At 36.3% G+C, this 22,802-nt stretch overlaps 2 protein-coding genes and 1 long non-coding RNA gene across 3 annotated transcripts; all 3 read right to left on the reverse strand.

Moving 5' to 3' along the window:
* Positions 1-1,730: 1,730 nt before the first annotated feature.
* Positions 1,731-4,552, reverse strand: LOC141613159 (uncharacterized). The gene is made up of 6 exons (XM_074431898.1): positions 4,529-4,552; positions 4,266-4,343; positions 3,958-3,996; positions 3,000-3,082; positions 2,712-2,784; positions 1,731-2,536 (listed from the first exon to the last, which is right to left on the reverse strand). The coding sequence occupies exons 1-6, from the start codon at positions 4,550-4,552 to the stop codon at positions 2,366-2,368; spliced, it is 468 nt and encodes a 155-aa protein (XP_074287999.1). The 3' UTR covers positions 1,731-2,365.
* Positions 4,553-8,161: 3,609 nt separating this feature from the next.
* On the reverse strand, positions 8,162-9,605 carry LOC141613957 (uncharacterized). The gene is made up of 2 exons (XR_012529296.1): positions 9,163-9,605; positions 8,162-8,570 (listed from the first exon to the last, which is right to left on the reverse strand). It is a non-coding gene; the product is annotated as an uncharacterized LOC141613957 (long non-coding RNA).
* A 3,723-nt stretch (positions 9,606-13,328) lies between these two features.
* On the reverse strand, positions 13,329-13,970 carry LOC141613160 (uncharacterized). The gene has a single exon (XM_074431899.1). The coding sequence runs from the start codon at positions 13,968-13,970 to the stop codon at positions 13,329-13,331; it is 642 nt and encodes a 213-aa protein (XP_074288000.1).
* Between the last annotated feature and the right edge of the window lie 8,832 nt (positions 13,971-22,802).

Here is a 22,802-nt window from a genome sequence, read left to right on the forward strand (position 1 = left end):
TTAAGATAGGCCTTGCACAAGGTTCGTCATAGAGGGCAGGGTGGAGATAAATATTAAAGGTGTCGATAGAGGGTGTCGTGATAAGGTGAAGAGGTTATCAAGAATTTTCCAAAATTCGGAAATATTGAACGTAACATCGAGAGGAAGACATGGGAGGAAAAATTCGACTATGAAAGTAGTGGCGGAAATCGTAATGGTGTATAAGTATCCAAGTCGATGAACAAGGTCGAGATGGGAAATAATCTTGGCGATAATATCGTCAGGAAGAGAGCGCCATCTATCTTGTTGTAGCATTGTCTTTGGTTTTTTTTTTTTTTTTTGCCTAAACGGCTAAACCTAGAGAGGAGCGGAGGGAGCGCCATGTATCTTGTTGTAGCATTGTCTTTGCTAAACCTAGAGAGGAGCGGCGTCAGGTAAATAGACTGGAAGAGATCCAAAATTATCTACTCCCTCATATATAGTAAACCTAATAACTGGGACTAGTGTTAGGTAGGAATTGCGTAGGATAACAAGTTGTGGACTTTTAGGCCTTTTCTTTACGCTTATTTTCACTCACTTGATTCAGCCTCTCTATTCGATTCGATTCGAATCGATTCACTCATTCTATTCGATTCGATTCGGCTCACTCCATTTTGTTCAGCTCAACTCAACCCTATTCAGTTCAGCTCCACAAAATTCAGCCCATTTCAATTTTGCACATCTTAAACTTAAAAGGTTTTATTAATATTTTTTATTTATTTATTTATTTATTATTATTATTATTATTATTATTATTATTATTATTATTATTATTATTATTAAGGGATGCGCACAACTTTCATAGATAGAAAAATAATCATCCTCATTATTGTTATCATTTTGAATATTATAGTTATTAAAATCAATAAAATTCACACTAAAAAAAATTAACACTATTACTAATATTATTATTAGTTTGGAACAATAAATCAGGTCTTTTCGGGTTTGATTATTTTCGGCCAACTATTAACAAGTTATTTGTGTATAAATAATTAGTTTGGAACAATAAATATTCGGGTCAGATTATATTGTGTCGGATTAATTCGGGATGGGGTCTTGAGTTCGGGTGTCGGGTACGGTCAATTTTGCCAACTCTAATTATATTTTATGTCCACAGTAGTTGCAACTTGCAAGTATAACGAGGTAGTGGTTGTTCCCACTAGGGATGGTCAAACGGGCAGGGGAGGCCGAGTTGACCCGAGGGCGGGTCGAGCTTGGACGGGTTGCCTGGAACCGTCCCGAGATAAGGACGGGTTGGGACGAGCTACATATAGGTCGGGTAATAAGTGACTCGAGAGGCGGGCTTTGAGTGGGCCTATGTCGGGTCAAGGGCAGGTCCGGGTATGGGGCAGGCCAGGTTTAATATTGTGGATCGAAGCCGGCCCGGTATAGGGGTTTGAAAATAGTCTCACTTCAAATCCTCGTCGGAGTTTTGACTTGAGAGTATGCCAAGGTGAAAAGGGCGATTGATTTCATATATGTGAATTAACCCGTTTTAATCTTAAGACGGAATATCTATTTTAAGAGAGACTTATTGCTAATTATGGGGAGACAATTAATAAACATATGAACTAAAGACGATCATACCTTAACATGCACAAATAGAATTATACATCCAGTTGTACCATAAGGGTCTCATAATTTTCTTTTGATGACATGAGAATTATAAAACGGTTATTTTGGCAACTACTACTCTCAGAAGGGTCTCATAATTTTCTTTTGATTTGATTCATTCACGGTGCATAAATATAAATGACAAATTATCAGCAAAACTTCAAAATATGGTAACAGAAATTCCAAAATGTAGTTGGAATGGCCCAAAAGAATTCTTGATATTTTCTGACCAAACATTTCCAACATTGAAATACTGGCAAGGGCCAGCCTTCCTTGCTCCTATCTTTCTATGCTCAATAAATCGAAAGCTTCGGTTCATAGCTTGAGAACTGAGATACATCAAGGCATACTTACTCATATATTTATACTCCCTCCGATCTAGACAGATGGTAACACTTACTTAAAATGGATGAACCACACCAATGGTAACGTACCATATTTGGCATGAAAAAGGACTAAATTACCCTTACATCCACTACCTATTTACAACTTTATCATCCACTCACCCACTCACCAACTATTTATTTAATCCACCTAAACTCATGTGGCCCAATCAAACTTTTCTACTTTACCCCTTACTTTTCCACATTTTCTTAAATAACCACTTTTTCCCTATGTTACCATTTGTCTGGATCGGAGGGAGTATATGTTAACCTAATAGTACAATTTACAAGTACTATACGGTGAGATACAATGGTGAAATTGAGTATGTCTCGTCTCTTGATGTATGTAGTCAATCTAGTCTCCTGAAAACCTTATCAATGACTTCTTTCAAATTCTTGCAGCCGATTATCTGAATTTCAGAGCTAATGGCTCCTAGAGCTTTTTCAGCTGATTCGGGAACAACACACTTCTTATATCCAAGTTTCGCCAATATAATAACTCTCTTTTTTATTCTTGGAACCTGCGATTAAGTTTGATGATTTAAAACCAAACACACCCTCGACAACAAAAATTATGAGACAGGAGGAATTAGCTCCATTGTATACGGAAATGCAAGTGACCTCCCAAATAGTGACATTATGCGTAAGTAGCTTTCCTTAATGTATAATAAAGAATATTAAACTGGAGATGCTTACCATTAGAAGCTCGCCACCAAGGCCAATTTCTCCGATAAATGCCACACGATTAGGAAGAGGGAACTCTAAGAAGCTGGAGATGGAACAGTTTGAGAAAATGTTATTTAACAATCAAATGAAAACAAGATTATAACTAGCATTACAGAAAAACACCATGGTTCATCACAACACCAAAATTACTTAGTAAGAAGTAAGAAGCAAAGTAATTGGTAAACCGACTGCTACTTCAAAAAAAAAAGTTTTGATTCTGCCTTAAAAGGAATGCGTTGACAAGAAGTGATGACATGCCTGCTACAAATTGCCACTGCAACAGCAAGATCTCCAGAAGTCTCCGTCAGAGAAATCCCACTTATTACGTTCAGGAAAATGCTCTGCAAAACACCACCACCAACAACGACAACAACAACATCAGAGCCTAATGTACAGAACCTTAGGGTCCGTTTGGATTGAAGGAAATGGAGAGAAGGGGAGGGGAGAGAAAGGGAGGGATTTAATTTCCTTTGTTTGAATAAAAAATATGGGAGAAAGGAAATGGAAGGGGAGAGAAATGAGAGGACTTATTTTCCCTCCTATAGAACAAACTATAATCTTTCCAAGGGTGACAAGATTTGGAAAGAAAATATTATTTGGACTCTAATTATACCACCAACATCCTTCAATACTCCATCTATTCTTCATCTCCCTCCTTCCTCCCCTTCCATTTCCCTTCATAATTTTTGTTATCCAAACACCCACATCCCATTTGGATACAATTTTAGGAGGGAAAGGGAGGGGAGGGGGAGATGAAGGGAGGGGAGAGAAGGGGAGGGCAAATGGGATTTGGGTGTTTGGATAACAAAAATTATGAAGGGAAATGGAAGGGGAGGAAGGAGGCAGATGAAGAATGGATGGAGGATTGAAGGATGTTGGTGGTATAATTAGAGTCCAAATAATGTTTTCTTTCCAAATCTTGCCACCCTTGGAAAGACTAAAATTTGTTCTATAGTAGGAAAATAAGTCATCTCATTTCTCTCCCCTTCCATTTCCTTTCTCCCATATTTTTTTATCCAAACAAAGGAAATTAAATCCCTCCCCTCCCCTTCTCTCCAATTCCTTCAATCCAAACGGACCCTTACTCTCAAAAAATCACTCTAATAATAGATGTGAAGCTGACTTTAGAACCTATCAGAAAGTACAGTACAAAAAATATACTCAACACTATAGAAGAGAACATACGAACACAAAGCAATAAGCAAAGAATGATTACATGATCGTCAAGCTTTAGTCCCAGTTGATTCTTAAGAACCTGCAAGTAAAAGAACAAAACATCAATCAGTTGAGGTCCTTGACTAATGATTAAACCCCCCATCAACAGATATGTATGATCAAAACCTTTCGAGTCTAGGAGGTACAGAGTAATTCCTAACTCAACCCAAACAACATCCAAATGCAAAACCGAAAGTCAAAAGCTGCACATGCAGGCGATACAGCATACATACACAAGAACCAAATGAAGAAATGAACAACTCATATACTCTTATTACATTTTAATTAAGATGTTGATCAAGGACGTACCGAAAGAATTAAACCAGCTCTGCTTAGTTGAACACCATTAGCAAGCCTACTAACACCGGGTCTGGAAACACATAAAGCCTACAAGTTAAAGTCATAAGACCAAACAGCAACTCAGTTATTGGAAATACAAATGACACAAATGGTGTATCCTTCCTGAATAGACAAAAGAAGGCTATGCTTCTACAGATATGAATATATGATGCAGGCTTATGTTATTGGCGGTCGGACTCGTGTATGGGTATTGGACACGGGTAAGTATGAACGTATCCAAGTGATGGACTTGTCATGACACAAGCGTTGAGACACGGGGAGGAGACTGTCCCCAAAAATGACGACATAGAGGACATGTCCTCAGATCAGATATTTAATCAGATATATGAAATAGCGAAGCTATTTAAAGTGAAATTGAATCTGAATGAGACAACAAGTCTTAAAATACAAGACTTCTTTGTGCATCCACTAAAAGAACTGCCAACTATCCATTGAGGATTCTGTAGTCATCCTTGAGTGTTGCGTGACAAGATTACAACCATAAAGTTGAGGAGTCAGGATGCGGTCAATCAAATATGTTCGATAATTTGATTGGCCCAAGGCTGCACGCCACACTTAGATCCATGGTATTAAATCTTGGTTAGAGACTTGATTTGGATTATGTCATTGAGGCCTAATCTCGGTTGTTCTTGATAAATGTGGTTGATACCGCCTCAAAATGTGGTCAGAGTAACCTTCAAAACCTTGATAACTTAATCGCGCTTGGGTGTTGCGGGCAATATTTAGTACCATGACCAAATCTGTAAATTACCTGAACTTTAACAAGAAATGATAGAGACCCATCAATAATTACAGCGACAGCAAGCCCAACTAAGTTCTCTGAATCTGAATGTTCTTCACTTAAAAACATCTCACTAGGATTTGAGACAGCTTCTAATCCAGATTCTGACATTTCAAAAACTCCCAGCTGTAACCAGGAGTGAATTGTGAATAATCAAGCAGCTCATCTTGTTGTAGGGTATAAGTGCTCTGAGTACCGATCCAATCAATAACATGAAAGGAAAACAATAAAGCTGAATTTCACCAAGGAACCTCCAATAAATTTCATAATCATTCAGAATTCTTTGTAAAAATAAAACTTCGTACCATTTATTGCAATGAAGTTATACTCAGGGAAGAGCTCAATCAAGAAAACTAGGAGAAGCATATCAAACACATTGACATTGTTGCGCCTGGAAGGGAAAAAAAGTACTTAAAATAAAAACGAGTAGAATAAATTAAGAGAGCCCCGCATGTATCTCAAGTTTAACATATAGACGTTAACAAGCTACCGTTCACGACACGGGATCACACTGCTACTTTTGCCTACAATCTGATTGACATTTTATCGATAAGTATTCCAGCATTTACTCATTTAGCCATATGAAAGTATTTGCAATGAATATCCACAAAGTTAAACCGTGTGAACCAATGGAAAATATACAGCAGAAATATTAGATCAATCAACAATGATTTTTACCCTCTCCTCAAAAAGTGGATGGGGTTAAGAAAGAGATGCAAGGCCATTTAAGCCTTTAAGATAGATCTGAAGGACGAATCATTACAAAATCCATTTATTTCGGGCAAGCTACTATCAAGTCATTTACGCCTACGGTATAGGCCAATTCGATTTGGGTTGTTTTGGGTCAGATCAGCCCTCTATTCCAATTTTGTTGTCCCCTTCTCCCTCTCATTTTTTCCCAAATTAATTGTGCCCTTTCTCTTTTGGGTAAGGAAAAGAGTTGCACAACACTACTGGAATGAAGGGACTAATGTCTAAGTAAAGATTCATGGTTGAGAATGACCATATGACAACAACAATCACTTCAGGGATTCTTCATTTCACCAAAAAACATCACGAGAATGGATTGATTAGTTTTGTAGTTTGTATGAGAGTTGCACATGGATAATACAACCACCTAAAGCTTCACAAGAATTCATCCCTATTTACTAAAAGAATAGGCATTTTGAAAAAAAATCTCTCCAAAGTGCACCGACATAAATATGGAAATAAATATTGGGAAAATGCACGTGGTGCCCTTGAAGTTCGATTTTTGCCCGAAATACCCAATTTTATGTTTTGGAAAACTTTAAGAGGCTATAACTCGTGTCTACGAGTTCAGAAAATGATAATTTTTTTTTTCAAATCGATTATCTTTCCGAGAACTACGATTAGAAAAAAAAATTATCGTATTTGGATCCCGTGACTAGGAGTTTTTGTACGTCACAGTTTTTTTACCGAACAAACTTTGAGTGACCATATCTCTTGCTCACGAATTCCAAACTCAACAATTTTTTTTTTCAAGTCGTAGATCTCGAAAAGATAATCAATTTGAAAAACAAAAATCATCACTTTCTGAGCACGTAAACACGAGTTATAGCCTCTTAAAATTCTCTGGATCAAAAAATTGGGTATTTCGGACAAAACATCAAAGTTGAAGGGCACCGCGTGCATTTTCCCATAAATATTTCTTTCATTAAACAAATCATTTAATTAAAATAATAGTCTTTTTTATCAAACTATAATAGTTTCAATAAACTCTAAATCATACTCCTTTAATTAAACTAACATACTAAAATAGGTATCAAATTATAAACTACAAACTAGTTTAGGACCCGTGCAAAATTGCACGGACATATATAAATAATATATAAAAAGAATTGAATTGTTATAGTTAAAAGCCTTGTATTAGTTTGATTATATACATCTCATATTAAGGATTCATATTCCATAGACTCGTCAAGTACAATTTCAATAATTCTATAACAATTACTCCCTCCGTCCCGGTCATTTGTTGTCCTTTGGTTTTGGCACAAAGACCAAGGAAAGGGGAGAGGGCCAATGACTAAATGACAAGTGGAATAAATTTGGTGTAAATGATCAAATTACTCATCAAATTCAATCTTAAAATAGAAAGGACAACAAATGACTGAGACACCCCAAAATGGAAAAGGACAACAAATGAACGGGACGGAGGGAGTAATAAACAATTTCAATAATTTCAATATATGTATATACTATCATATATTGCATTAATAAACAATTATTTAGTAGATCAAGACATATTGATATATAACAATTGGTACATCATCCAAAACTCAAATTCTTATTTAAGACATTAATATTCATCTTAACCCGTATCATACCACTCATATATAAGACAAATATTTTGCTTTTTCCTATGCTCTTATATACACAAGTAGAATGTAGTTTATCCGTTGTCAATTGGTCTCCCTTGTGACGGGTTACCATTTGTGACGGATATTTTGTGAGATAAAATGGTAACAAAATGGGTTAGTGGAGAAAGGGGACCACATGAATAGTGTTGCAGAGAGAGAAAAAGTGGGTACATTATGAGGTAAAATGGTATCCGTCTTTAGCTTGTGACGGATATGTCATGTCTTCAATGAGAATTTGTGATCCGTTGTAGGCTTAACACAGATAATACCGTATTAAGGGAAACTTATTGTCAAAAAAGCTAGCAATGGATTAAATGAGTATGTAGCTAAGCATTTCTTTTCATCAGGTAGGCAAAATCAAGAAAACCATTGGAAGGTAGCATTATTATGTCCATTAGTAGAGTAATTCTTGAAATCAAAAATTGGATGATTAACAGTAACTTCAGATTGTGAGATTCAGCGTAAAAAGGCAACATTAGCACATTTACTTGACGATGTATAATCAACAACTGCTAGTACACAAATTTAACTATCAACTACTTTGGTACAACTATTTGGCATAGGACAGATCCCCTTTGCACAATATTTCCAGGTATAAGAAGAGTCACTCCATCGTAAAAACATAAAAACTTCTAAACAAATGAAAATACTCCATGAGATATGAGTGATCCGATAAAACAAAAGGATAACAAACAAATGTATTTTATTGAGTTTAATCGAATATATGCATAAGATCTCCATTGTGCTAAGGATTACCAAGTCATTTAAACTATGAATAGTCAATTTGACAGCAACACGGTAATTAACTTTAGCACCATGAGACCCAAGTTTCATGTTACAATCAAACAAATTCTCTAGATTAAGCACCATGAAACGAACGTTTCAATTTTCAATCAGGCAAATTCTCTAAGATGAAATCCCCCTTTGGCTCCTCTTGACCAGCTCGATTGGTTCAACATGCTTTTTGGGGCGGCTGATCGCATAATGCTATAGTTTATGTAGTCGTGATTCCTTGATGACTCCAGTAATATTTAAGTGCTGCTCAAATTTGAGCTTAGTTCGAACTAATCTAGATGACCCATTTGATTACCATGTCTGCAAATAAAACAAACTTGTTTGAGCATTGGGCAAGGAAAAGAAATGTGTAGCAACAAATCAACAGAAAAGAAAGCTCTCTTCAATCTAATCCACTATATTATTAACTATCTTGTTAACCAAAATATGTTTCAGGACTAAATGGTAAAACTAAGGTAGACTACAACTGGGGTGAATCTTTGTTTGGATAGCAAAAATGGAGGGAAGGGGTAGGAGGGGGAAGGAGGGAAGGGAAGGGGAGGTGGAATAGTAGATCGGAGTTTTCCCTCCAAAATATTTCCAATGTTTGAGGGGAAACATTTTGGCTTGGAGGAGGGAGATGGAAAGATCCATTTTCCATCCCGTCTAACTCCCTCCACCCTATTCTGCTATCCAAATAATGGAAATTGTCTCCTTACCTTCCCTTTCATTCCAAATAATTGTATCCAACAAAACCTATGAACAAATGAATTAGCATATTTCGTCTTATCAAATTACAGAAATGTAATCCCAAAGATAACAGACATATGGTAATCAATAAAATTGAAAAATCAGAATCCATGATAAATCAATATTCAATTAAAAGGCAATTGATAGGAATAACGAAACATACCGAGGTGAATGATGCAATGAACTTGGAGCTCAATCGCAGCGCGATTCACTCTATTAGATTCATCCTAGATCAGTAAAACACAACAATTTAAAAGATAGAATCATGAATTTTCTATATTAAAATCCAATCCAATTATTCTTTAAAACAGGTAAAAATTGAATCATCTGAAGCTAAGTGATGCAGTTAACTTGAAACTCCATCTCCCCACCATTAGATTCCTCTTCAATCTTACATGGATCATACAGTATGCCGGAGTTGTTAGTTTTCGAAAATGAGTGAGAAAATCAACAGAAAAAGGCAGGAAAAGATTAGTGAGGAATAGAGACAGAGAATATGGGGGAGTAGTGGTGGCTGTTAAACACATGTCGGTTTACACATTTTAGGGTTTGATGCTTAGATAGTTAGATGCCTTGGTAGTGATCGGGAAAATTTTTTATGTAGGAGTGACACGTGTATAGTTGAGTATTTAGTGGTTCTTCTATTATACTTATATATAGATAGATATAGATACGCGAAAGTGGTAATTAAGCCCCTTAACTTTGTTCAATTGTGAAATTAGACCCCATAAGTTTCAATTGGAGCAATTAAGCCCCTTAAGTTTCACCAAAAGTGAAATTCAACCCCATTTCTAGAATTTTCACCAAATTCTTATATTAAAATCACATTTAATACAATTTATCAATTATAGAATATTTTTTTTATTATTTAAAAACTTTTATATTTATATTAAATATTGAGAATTTTTTTTTTTAATTTTATAGTATATAGACAATTTATTATATATCTATGAATACTATATAAGTTATAAACAATTTACTAAATATGTATGTAAAAGTGTTCTTTAATGATTAATAAATTATGAATTATTTTGTAAAGTTACAATTAGTAATTTTTATGATATTATAAATTATTTAATACTAATATAAAATGTTTTTAATTAAATTTTTGTGAAAATATTAAAAATGGGGTTGAATTTCACTTTTGGTGAAACTTAAGGGGCTTAATTGCTCCAATTGAAACTTATGGGGCCTAATTTCACAATTGAATAAAGTTAAGGGGCTTAATTACTACTTTCGCGGATATAGATATATAGATGGCTAAATCTTTGATTTGTGCTATCAATAGAGAATGCTGTTAGGGTGCGTAGATTTCCGAGTTTGGTTTATTTGATAATTTTGTTTATTTAATTTCCTAATTGTATTAGTCTTTGTTAGGGTAGTTTAATATATAAACACTATCCTAACCTAGCTATTCTTTAAGGAGAGATTTGTGAGGCAAACATATAGAGAGTTTTAAGAGGCAGATCTAGAAAAACTCTGTGCTCATCTTTTGTAATCTGTAATTCTCCCGACATAGTGAATTATTCTCCCTCGCCCTGGTGGATGTAGCTATCGCATTGATAGTGAACCACGTTAAATCTTTGTGTCTTTTATTTTTGCATCTACTCCGTATCGCTTCCGCACAACAAGTGGTATCAGAGCCCAAGGTTCTACTTGGGCTAGAGTCTAGACACGGAGATTCATCAGGATCAAGACTTGAAAAGGTGGACGTACACTATAAGGCGTGGAACTCCTATAGCTCGAGGGAGAGCTAATATGTTTGCGAGAAGCGACATGGTCTCACGGCGTTGAGACGGCAGGCCGTCCAAGAGAAGACCGTCAGCGACCCGATGGTGGTGGGCTGAGGCTTAATGGAGGCAACAAAAAGCGGTCCATGGTAAGTCCAAAAAAAAAAGGCGGTCCGGTGTGACGTGCTGAGGCGGTGGATTCGGACCCAGTCCAGGGTATATTGGATGCAGAGGAGTTTGGTACGCAAGTGTAGCACAAGCCCCGTGAGACACATAGTGTGTCGTTTAAGGGGAGGTTATCAAGACTTGGTGATGCACCTGTCTAGGTGATGGGGCTGCATGGTGTGGGGAGTTCTCCATGGAGGTCAAGGTCCGAGTCAAGATGATGGTCCTTGGTTTGAGGGGAGGATTGTTAGGGTGCAAACTCATGTCCCACATCGGTAGAATAAAGATGGAAGATCATCTTTATAAGTATCTACTAAATATAATAGTATGAGGCCTTTTGGGAAGGAGCCCAAGAGTAAATCTGTGAGGGCTTGGCCCAAAGCGGACAATATCGTACTATTATGGACAGTGGACACCGATGCAGCAGAGGCCCAACACGGGATATTCACGCTTCCGCACAACAAATGCTTTGACGCATACTTATGTACAAAACTAAACTATAAACGGTTATTACTAATTTCGTGACAAAAAAGTAATTCATTATAGTAATTTGATAAAATCGATAAATTGAAATCATTGACTTTGAAGTATACAAAATATTTTCATTAAAATACATTAAAGGTGAAATATGAAAATTATTGAACTGTCAATTTAAATTTTAGAAGTAACACATTAAAATTTAAAACTTCTGTATATATCACGCTTTACTGCGCTGGATCTAGACTAGTAAAATTCTGAACAATTAGAAATCAGAAGAATTAGGTGAGGTCCAAAAAATACAAATGACATATTACCTCATCAGTAGAGCCAAAACGGTTTTTAACAGAATGAAGCAAGCGATGCGATGTGATGGGTGCTTTTCTCCCTGCAGGATCACGCAATAAATGGGTTATGTGCAAAAAAGAAAACAGAATAAGAGACCTACCAACATAATTTCTCAGAATAATGAGAAGTTTAGGGAGCAGAAGATCTAATGTCTAGTTGATGCATTTAATATTCTTGTCATCACCAGACATTAAGTGGCGCTGCATGAAATGGTCATGACATTCACATTGTGAACAATAAACAAGTATTTTGACAGCACTTGCAGGAAGAAACGCCATAAACACTGGATGCACATAATAGAGTGACAGAACTTAACAACTAAACATCCATCCAACCTATCAATAGATCTCATCTAGTTTGCTAATTTTGATTTTAAATCCAAAAACTCGGAGAATTTTGAATCTGCAAATGAAGAGAAATTTGCAGGTCCTTGTGGTGAGAAGAGTCAAGAATTCCAATTGTCTTGTAAGATCAATCTCCACCACTACCAATCAATGGAAAATCATGGATTCATGGCCTTCATAGGTTTCTCAATGCACATTTCTGTGTTACTTTGACTCTCCGACACGATGTCATGTCTGACGAGTCAGAGTGTGGGATGACTCTTTTGAGCGAAGTTTTCTATTTTGTGGTTAATAGTTCCTCTATTAGGGGAGTAATTGTTACCTACCTCCCCCTCAAGTAATTATTACTCCCCTAATGGAGGAACTATTACACTATATTTCCCCATTTCTATCCATTTCTATCTCTCATCCTCATCCCTTTCCTCCATTTTTTAGTTCATTTAGCTCTATTACTCCCTTAATAATTACTCTCATTCCAAGCGAGCCCTGAGAAATAAGCAACTAAATACAGAGACAGTTAGTGCTAACCAACCTCAATAACAGTGCTTGAATAAAGGAAAAGGTCCTCTGTATCGATGCTCAGCTGATCTGCTCTATTTCTAATTTGCTTAACACTCTAGAGAAGAAAATATAATTAGCATCTTGTCACTATTGGGTTCAACCAATCAAAACCGAGAAGGCTTCACAATGTCATTAACAATTCCCAAATAAACAAAACAAAATCAAAGTCAGAGATGCCGTCAACGATTGGAATCCATAAAATGAAAGGTAATCTAATATTCCCTTCGATCCAGACCAAAGGTAACACTTACTATAAACGGACGATCCACACCAAAGGTAACATTCCTTATTTGGCCCACAACATTACCAAATTATCCTTATACTCATTTGATATTTACACAAAATGCCATTACATACCCCACCTACCAACATACAATTAAACACAAAATTACATGGCCCACCTATTTTTTCCCTCTTTACCCTTACTTTTTCCACCTTTTCTTAAATACTCCATTTTTTCCCATGTTACCTTTGGTCTGGATCGGAGGGAGTAGAACGTATTGTGAAGAAACTGTTCAAAACAAACACCAATAATTAAAATTTTAAACAAGTTGGACCAGCAATTAAATTCTCGTTCATATACGCTAAAGAATCTCCTTTCTTTTCAGGATAATTTGAGTCAACTTTTTTTTTTGATTAGGGGTAAAACCCAAAAGACCTACAGCGAGTAGGGTCCAAGAAGAACAACAAGCAACAAAGCAGTCTCAAAACAACAAACCACCATAAAGCAACAGACAACCAACACACAAATAATCAAAACTATCATAAACTATCTGCCTTTTGGCCTCCACTTCTCCATCCACGATCTTATTGCTTTCCAATTGGTCAACCATTTTTTCTAAAGAATACGGTATATTTTCCTTCCAAGCCTTGCTCCACAACCCGACTCGTAATACCACCAAATCCCGCATACTAGACCAGGACGGGTCTTTGAGTTCGAAGACGGCCGCATTCCTTACCTCCCAAATAATAGTGACCACGGCAATGAAAAAAGTATCCCAAATTTGCTTCTCAAAACCCGCTAGATGTGCCCCATGCCAAAGTAGAAAGGCGTCATCAATTTCCAATGGACATACCCACATCATTCCCCATTCAGCACAAATCTCATTCCAAATATTCCATGAGAAACGACAATGTAGAAAAACATGATTAACAGTCTCCAAAACCTCACCACAAAATGTACACAACGACTCCTCAGGTGTTAATGCCTTCCATTTGAGTACCCTATCTTTTGTCGCCACCCTTTTCCATAGTATTGCCCAAAGAAGCACTTCATATCTTGGGGGAGCAAGGTTTTTCCACACAAGGGGGAACCATTGTTTATGGTCCTCAGAGTTATATTTCATGTTATAGAATGCATCCACGAAAGACTTGGTAGTGAACATACCTGCTTTGTCAAAAGACCAAGAGTAATGGTCTTCCTTTTCTCTTCTTGGGCCGGAACTCCGCAATTATTGTCATTAAGTCACAAGAAGAGGGACTTCCCAATCAAACAAGTTTCTTCGCCAAAGGAGATTCCACACCCATGTCTCTTCAATCCAACTTCCCATATCGCTACCTTGGTCGACTTTTTGTAGAGATAGCGAATAGAGCCTAGGAAATCCTTCTCTGAGAGGGCACATGCCAATCCACCTATCTTCCCAAAAACTAGCTAAGATCCCATTCCCTACTTTTAATTTGATTCCTTGGTGTGTAATTTTCTCCACATGAACATCCCATTTATTCACTGCACATATACTCTTCCATACTCCATATCGCGCCACGTTGCTCCCACACCTGAATACACTCTCTGGATTCAGCTCATGGATTGAACAAATAATCTTTTTCCACAGGGATTGGTGCTCCAAAGAAAAGCGCCACCACCATTTAAACAATAAGCTTGCATTTCTAATCTGTAAGTCGCCAACGCCTAAACCACCCATGCTCTTAGGCTTCTGGATAGTAATCCAGCTAATGAGGGGAACACACCCAACACCATTACTATTTGAGTCAACTATTTTGCACATTGTAAGGTCGTCGAATGACTTTGCCTAACATTGTGCTCATTCTCAAAACAGAGGTTTTTAAGCTTATATGCAGTTTCTCGTAGCTTCAATAGGTTTTAACTAGCTTCTTGGATGCCTGTAGAGAAAAACCATTGATATAATCCAGAAAATCACTAAGCTTTCTCTATCTAGTGACCAAGTGTACTGCAAAGTATATTCTCGCCTGTTACACCTTCCACATATTGGCAACTAATGTTCCCTGGGAGGTAAACCAAATTTCTTACTAAATCTGTATGCGTGGTTTTATCTATTTTCAATATCCAAACTCTTCATGAATCATGACTACTGAATAGAATCAAAGATAAAATTTCCATAGTAATCATTCAGAGCTGCAGCACCGCATCAAGACCAGTTCTAAAAGTCTTGAAGATTACCGTGACAGCATGACTTCATATTAAGGAAATATATCACCGCATTTTTAAGTTGTGGCGTTCGATCCTAAGATCAAGATTGAAACCCAGGTTTAATGCCATGAATATCCCTTACTCATTTTTGCACCAAACATTCACTCTCTTTTTAGTCAAGTTCGTTAGAGCATCTCCAATGGTTACCTAAAAGGACTTGCTTGCAAATAAAAAAGATTTCAAGCTACTTGTTCAACCATTGGAGCACTCTACATAAACTACCTTAAATTGAGCTAGTAGCTCCATGGAGCTAGTAGCTCAAATGGTCCTACAAGAAGAATGTAACCAATAGAAAAATAGTGGGTGTGTTAAGTGGGTTCAATTAAGCTACTAGTAAATTAGTTTAACCATTGGAGCAAATTGTAGCTTGAAATTGTTGTGGCTTAAAAAGTTGATGTGGCAAAGGTAAGCTAGTATCAACTAGCTTACCATTGCAGATGCTCTTATTGATATTATGTGAGCTAGAAAGTACTACCCACCTTGTCTTGTACCCTTCACTTGCTTTCAAGTACTCCCTCCGTCCCGGTCATTTGTTGTCCTTTGGTTTTGGCACAAAGCCCAAGAAAAGAGGAGGGGACCAATTACTAAATGACAAGTGGAATGAATTGAGTGTGAATGATCAAATTACTCATCAAATTCATTCTTAAAATAGAAAGGACAACAAATGACTAAGACACCTCAAAATAGAAAAGGACAACAAATGACCGGGACAGAGGGAGTATATCATTTGGCCTTTTCCCGAGATGGGAGATATTATTGTCCCCCAGCATAATAGGTGTTCTCTGTTCTCTAATACTCCCTCCATTCAATTCCACTTTACATGTTTACTTTATCACGTTTGCCAACGCGAGTTTTACGCGGTAAATATCTTTAGCTACGTATTTGCAAAAATTATAAAAATTAGATATTTTTAATGTACTCTAAAAGACGAATCAAATAAGATCCCACATGAATATATTTTAACTTATGTATCGAGAGAAAATTAAAGTTGAATGTCCGCTTGTGAATAGTGTGCAAATGAGAAACCTGCAAAGTGGAGTTGAATGGAGGGAGTATTTAGCAGAGCACTAAGGCCCTGTTCTTCTTTCGGCTTATTTTCACCCATTTGATTCAAATTCAAATTTCTATTCGATTCGATTCATTTCGATTCGATTGATTCACTCCATTCGATTCGATTCGATTCGATTCACTCCATTCGATTCGATTGATTCATTCGATTCGATTCAAATCATTCCATTAAATTCAGCTCATTTCAGCTTTACTAATTTAAATAATAGTTATTATTAATTTTGTTAACAATAATACTATTTTTTTAATATTAATATTATTTACTATTTATTATTATTATAATTATAATTAATAATATTGTTAATAATTTATTTATTTATTATTATTACTATTATTATTATTATTATTATTATTATTATGATGATGATGATGAATAATATTATTATTAAAATGAATAATAATGTTATTAATGTTAATGTTAATGTTATTGTTGTTGTTGTTGTTGATATTATTATTATTATTATTATTGTTGTTGTTGTTGTTGTTGTTGTTGTTGTTGTTGTTGTCGTTGTTATTATAATTATTATTGGTATTATTATTAAAATTCATAACATTTATTGGTATTATTATTAAAATTCATAACATTTATTATTAATATTATTAATGAGGCACACCGAACCGACTTGACTCACTTGCCAATACGGGGTCTTACAAGTCAACACGCTTGCCAACATGGTTACAAATTCGCTTGGTACCCTACGAATCACAAATCGTTAAAAGCAAATTCTATCAAGTTGATTACTGAAAATACATGTAACACATTTTCTATAAACGAATCGCGAATCGGTAAGGCGTATTCATAGCGAATATGGTAACCGTGCTTGCCAAACCATCATTTGAGGTACACATAAAACCTATAAATATCTCATTATTCACCAATCAATGGTAAAAACTTCTCACCAACAACTTCCTCTCTCTAGAAGTAAGACTACTCAAGCTACTACCTGAATTCGAGCAACGCTTACTTAAGTGTTTTTATTCTAAACAATTATTTTACTAATATCATTATTAATATGACCTTATTAGTTATTATTGTTATTAAAAATATTATTAGTAGAAAAATACTATTTTTTCATTATTATAATTTATGATTATTCATATATAATATTATAATTTTTTTCTTATAAATATTAATTTTAGTATTACTATTATACTATGAATATTAATATATTATAGTTGATAATAACAATAATATTGAATACTATTATTATTATTATTAATATGATTATTTCAGTTTAATTCACTTCAATTGACTTTATTCGATTGATTCGATTCATTTCAACTCTATTGATTGATTGATTGATTCGACTCCATTCGATTCGATTCGATTCGATTCGGCTCCATTCGATTCGTTTAGCTCGATTCGATTCGATTCACTCCATTCAGATTCGATTCGATTCGATTCGCTCTAAAAAGCCAGAAAGAAGAGGGCCTTAACATTAGAATAATGGAAGGGGGTGTTGCTTCTAGTGCACTGACCTCTTCACCGGATACGTAGAGCATATGCCCTGCTCCTCCAACGTCACAGCTTTCTGCTATAAGTGCAGCCATCTTCATTTCTAACATAACTCCATTAGTGAAACATGCAATATCGCAGCACTTGAACGAAATCTCCTGAGATAGACAACTTAAGTAGGTTTATGTGACAAAAATGGATCTTACCTGTAATGCCAATGTACTTTTGCCCACACCAGGAATTCAGGCCCGGTCCTGGAATATTCGGGACCCTAGGCAAAATTAAGAATCGGGGCCCCTTTATAAAAAATACAATGTACGATAAAAAAAAACTAAAACAGACCATAATATTTCTATCGTAGAAAACGGGTTCTATGAGAATTCTGAGATGCAAAATCGTTGATGATTACATCAACATCAATGTCTTTCAAAAGCTCCTTCTCGATTGACAAAATTGCAAGACCATTCAACCGTTCTTGTGACATTGATGACCTCAAGTAGGTTTTGATCAATTTCAACTTTGAAAAACTTCTTTCCGCGGAAGCCACTGTCACGGGAACTGTTAAGAAAATTCTATAAGCGATTGAAGCATTAGGATAACAATCTGCACTTATAACAAACTCAAGAATTTTAGTAGCCGACATTAGTTTATTTGGCAAGGTAGATTGTATCACTTTCAATTCAGAGTAAAGATCATTTAAATCAACGTCGGACGTGTAAGTAGAGTGAAAAGTAACACAACGTCCTCTTAATTCATTTTCATCCAATGACTTTAACTTGTTTGAATCAAACAAAAATCCGAAAATACTTTCAAAAGTTTTTAATTGCTCAAATCTGGTTTTTAAAGAAGTAATAGCCATATCAACAACAACAAAAAAATACTCATGTTTAAATAACTCTTCAGGAGACTTATTTTGTTCATCGTCTTGATTAGTTTCATCAAAATGTCTTTTTCTAATAACATGACGCTTTGTCGGAAGTGTAGGCTCTACATCCATCTCAAGTGCAATACTTTTAGCAATGTTCATACTAGAAGTGAATCCTTCATCTCTAAACTTTTCAAAATATGACAATATACCTTGGACTTGTTCTATGGTGATGTCAATACACATAGACTTAGATTGCAATTTCTTGCTTACCATATTTATAACAAACAAAATATCATACCAAATAACTATACCAAGCAAGAACTCAAAACTCCCAAGTGCATTATACAAAGACTCAGCCTCACTCTTTGACTTTGCATCATTAATACAAGAATCATATAAAATAGACAAAGCCAATCTTAATTGTGGAGTTTGAAATCTAATAGCTTTAACACTTTTAATTCGACTCTCCCAACGAGTATTAGATAAACATTTTAAAGTAAGTTCAGGGACATTAGCAAGCAAAATTTTCCATCTTTTTGTAGAACTAGAAAACAAAGTATACAAGTGTTGAACAATTCCAAAAAATGAAGTAGCTCTAATGCAAGAATGTGCCATGTCACTAAGAGCAAGATTCAAACTATGACAAGCACAAGGCATATATAATGCGCTTGGATTTACTTCTAGTAGACGCTTTTGTACACCTTGATGTTTCCCTTTCATATTGGAGCCGTTATCATAACCTTGACCCCTTATATCATGAACATTCAGATCAAGGGACTTTAAAACATTTTGTAATACATTAAAAAGTCCTAATCCTGATGTATCATTCACTTCCAAGAACTCTAAAAAGTACTCCTCAATTTGTAATTTTTTGGCCGACATATTCACTGATGTGGGGTTTGTCGCACTCCCCCAATCAAACAAATAACTCAACTAATGTAGTAGGGTAGTCGAGGTCGAACCACAAGGAGCAAGGGTGATTACTAATTGGTTAAATTCTTATGCTTAGCTAAGTCGGATAAAACAAGGATGAATGATTATATAAAGGACTAAACTAAATAACAAGAAATAAATTAAACTAATTAAACTATAGAACGAGAAAGCAAGCTATTAAATACGATTTACTCAAGTTAATTAAGGCCTAGGGCGCGACTAAACCACCGACATTCATAATAAATCATGAGTTCCTTAAACTAGTTGTTAAGGGGGAAGTGTATTGGGTGGAGACGCCTCTAATTCGCCCACCAACTCCCTCCCGGGCTCATGGTGGGACACTAGTGATACCGAATCAACTCCCTCCCGGGCTCATGACTCGATTTCCCCCGATTCAAGACTCAAGGCTCACCAAAGTGGGCCCACTCCGCTCACCTCTCATCAAGATCAAGGGCTTAAGCCCGCGATAAACTCCCGGTCATCCCTACCCTTCTCCGGAAGGTGAACTTCAAACTGAAAAACAAAGGCACCCCACTTGGGTTCTCCCTCCCGGGCTCAACCCAAGTCGGCACACGACCAAAAAGGGGTAATGTAATCAATCCCAACCTAACCAACTCCCGTTGGTGGACAAGGGTCAAAACCGACAATTACTCCCAAATAGACACAACAATTCCATTCCTTTGTTTAAACCCCAAAACCCCTCCTCAACAACTAATTTAATGAACTCAATTAGATAAATTACTCATGTTAGGGTCTAATCGCACCCTAGTGAAAATACTACTCACTAATCATGGTCAATTTAGCAAGACAAGCAATAAAGGAGTCAACTTTAACCATGAACATGATAATTAATTGATTACTAGTACTAAGCATGCAATTGGCAACAAAAAGATGATAACCAAGTTATCAAACCACAATCAAAATGAAATTAGGCAAAAAGATGGTAACTTTGACTTCAAGCAAAGCAAATATTCAAAAATGGGAGAAACATAAACAAAGGAAAATGAAATCAACAACTAAAAACAAGAGGAAATAAGAAGTGACAAAGGAAATATACCAACAATTATAAGGCAAGAAGGATGATTGGATTGAATAATTGAAAAAGATGAAGAACAATGTTACAACTTCTTCCCCAAATATTTTCTCTACCAACTCACTTTTGATCTAAAATCTAGTATGAAATTATTGTGTTTTCTGAAAATAGGGTTGGGTATATATACAAAAGGGTCCATTAACGGAATTACAAAGGTCGAAAATCAAAGAAAAGCCCAAAAGACCTCTATCCGGTGTTGGGAACGCCGGCCGCCTCTTGGGAACGCCGGATAGAGGTGGGAACACCGGATGGAATCTCTGAACACCCACTAGGCCAATTTTGAGCACCAGATAGAGGCGGGAACACCGCTCTGGAGTCTGAACGCCCATGGAAGTTGGGAAAATCTCAAGACGGTTCTCGATTTCTGCTTCGCTCCTTGCAAAAAGGTCCCGTCCCTATATCACCTCTCACGTTCTCCTAAAAAAGTGTGAAATAATATTATAATTACGCAATGCCATATACAAGATGAATAAATGCAAAATTGACTATGGACTAGGCTAAATTAGCTAAAGAGTGTAACAAAATGAAGACAAAGTGAAGGGTTTAAGGCCAAAAATGTAGGGTGATAACATAGTTATCAAATCTCCCCACACTAAACCCTTACTCGTCCTCGAGTAAGTCCAAGGTCAAATTACAAGGCAATACTACGGCTAAGTATCAAAAGCGTGTGCACCATATAAGCACCGCTAAATTATTCTACTATATAATCCGATTGAGTATTAGCGCACTCTACGCCCTTTCAACTCACGTAATTTCACTTATGAGGAGAAAGCAAAATTCGCAAGGCAAGTGGGGTCTTGCAAGAAAAATGAAATGCATCCATCATGTAAGCACATAAGCAAGTAATAGAATGCATCAATCAAAAAGTCAACCGCTTTCCTCATCTAAACGGTCGTTTTGTTTCAAAACCGAACAAAGAGAGTCATTAGTGGAGGGTGTCGTCTTCGGGTGATACCAAGGTGTATATCCCCTAATTCTAGCTCAAGTAGCCTACATTGATAACACGGAGTGCCTAAGAAACAAATTCTTGGCGGGAAAGGGGAAGTACTTTGCTATACTCCCAAGAATGACACGACACACGCGAGATTCGACTCCATATCAAACCCTTGACCAAAAGGAGACCAAAGTCCGACTCTCACGGGTTTCACTAGTCACTCAGATGAAAGAACGGGGTGATTTTTGTGACAAAAAGTAACCAAAATCACTCTCATAACTCGACTTGCGAAGCATGCCCGCAATCTTATATGGTACTATATCCAATATCCGCAAGAGAAATGTAAAATGATGCACATACAAGAGAGACAACCGGGTTGTAACGGGGCTTGGGTTAGGTAAAAAGAGATCGGTGCAAACACCGTTTTATGACATGTGAGGCTATCGGTTAAGTAGTCGTCACATCCAACCAATCCGCTAAACTCTACCCATGCAAATGAATTCTTCCACAAAATATGGCAAGATTGCCATTTTCAAAAATTATTCAATCCTCTTCAAGACAAACTCGATTTGCAAATTACCAACCCTTTATTTGAGACAAAAATATACATTCTTTTCATTTTGCTTTTTCATTTCATTTTTCTCTTTTTCTATTTGTTTTTCTTCTTCATTTTTTTTTCTTTTTTTTCTTGTAAACCTCTTCAATATGCAAAAATTGGTCAACCATCAAGCTTCATTTCACTTTTGTGATATTTCGGACCGTTCACCTCAATAAAAATCAAATTTCCTACCCAATTATACTCCCCAAAATAACTACAAAGACGAACTACTCAACAAAGGTGAGATGTTTATGGAATGTAGTTATTTTATTAGCAAATGAAATGACAAGGCTTAGGCACAAATTGGGTAAACAAAAGGGAAAGATGATCAAATGGGTGAAAAATAAGCTTATTTGGCTATGAGAGGCTACTTTATTTGAACAAAATTGTCTCAACATGCACATCGACACTTCTACGGAATCAAGGAATGAGCACCATACTTGTGCGTTTTGACATGACATACCACGTAAGGAGAACTACTCTCATGACCTAAACGGGACCGGTTTGATGGACCGGCCAAATGGAGGCTCTATCCTCACATTTTAGTAGCTATGTCGGTCCTAGGTCGAGTCTCGGACCTAATACGGTCTCACAAGGTGGTCGCAACTTGGTTGTTAAGCTAGACTTCCGGGTTTTTGCAAGCAAAAACGCTAACATGTGTAATCAAGAGGTACGAGCTATCAAAAGGGAAATGACACGGGCAAGACAAATTATCATCATTGGCAACATATGCCCTCCACATTTAGACCCTCTATGCAACTATTTACAAACAAGATGCA

The sequence above is a fragment of the Silene latifolia genome, chromosome 11 (assembly GCF_048544455.1).
Source record: "Silene latifolia isolate original U9 population chromosome 11, ASM4854445v1, whole genome shotgun sequence".
NCBI lineage: Eukaryota > Viridiplantae > Streptophyta > Magnoliopsida > Caryophyllales > Caryophyllaceae > Silene > Silene latifolia.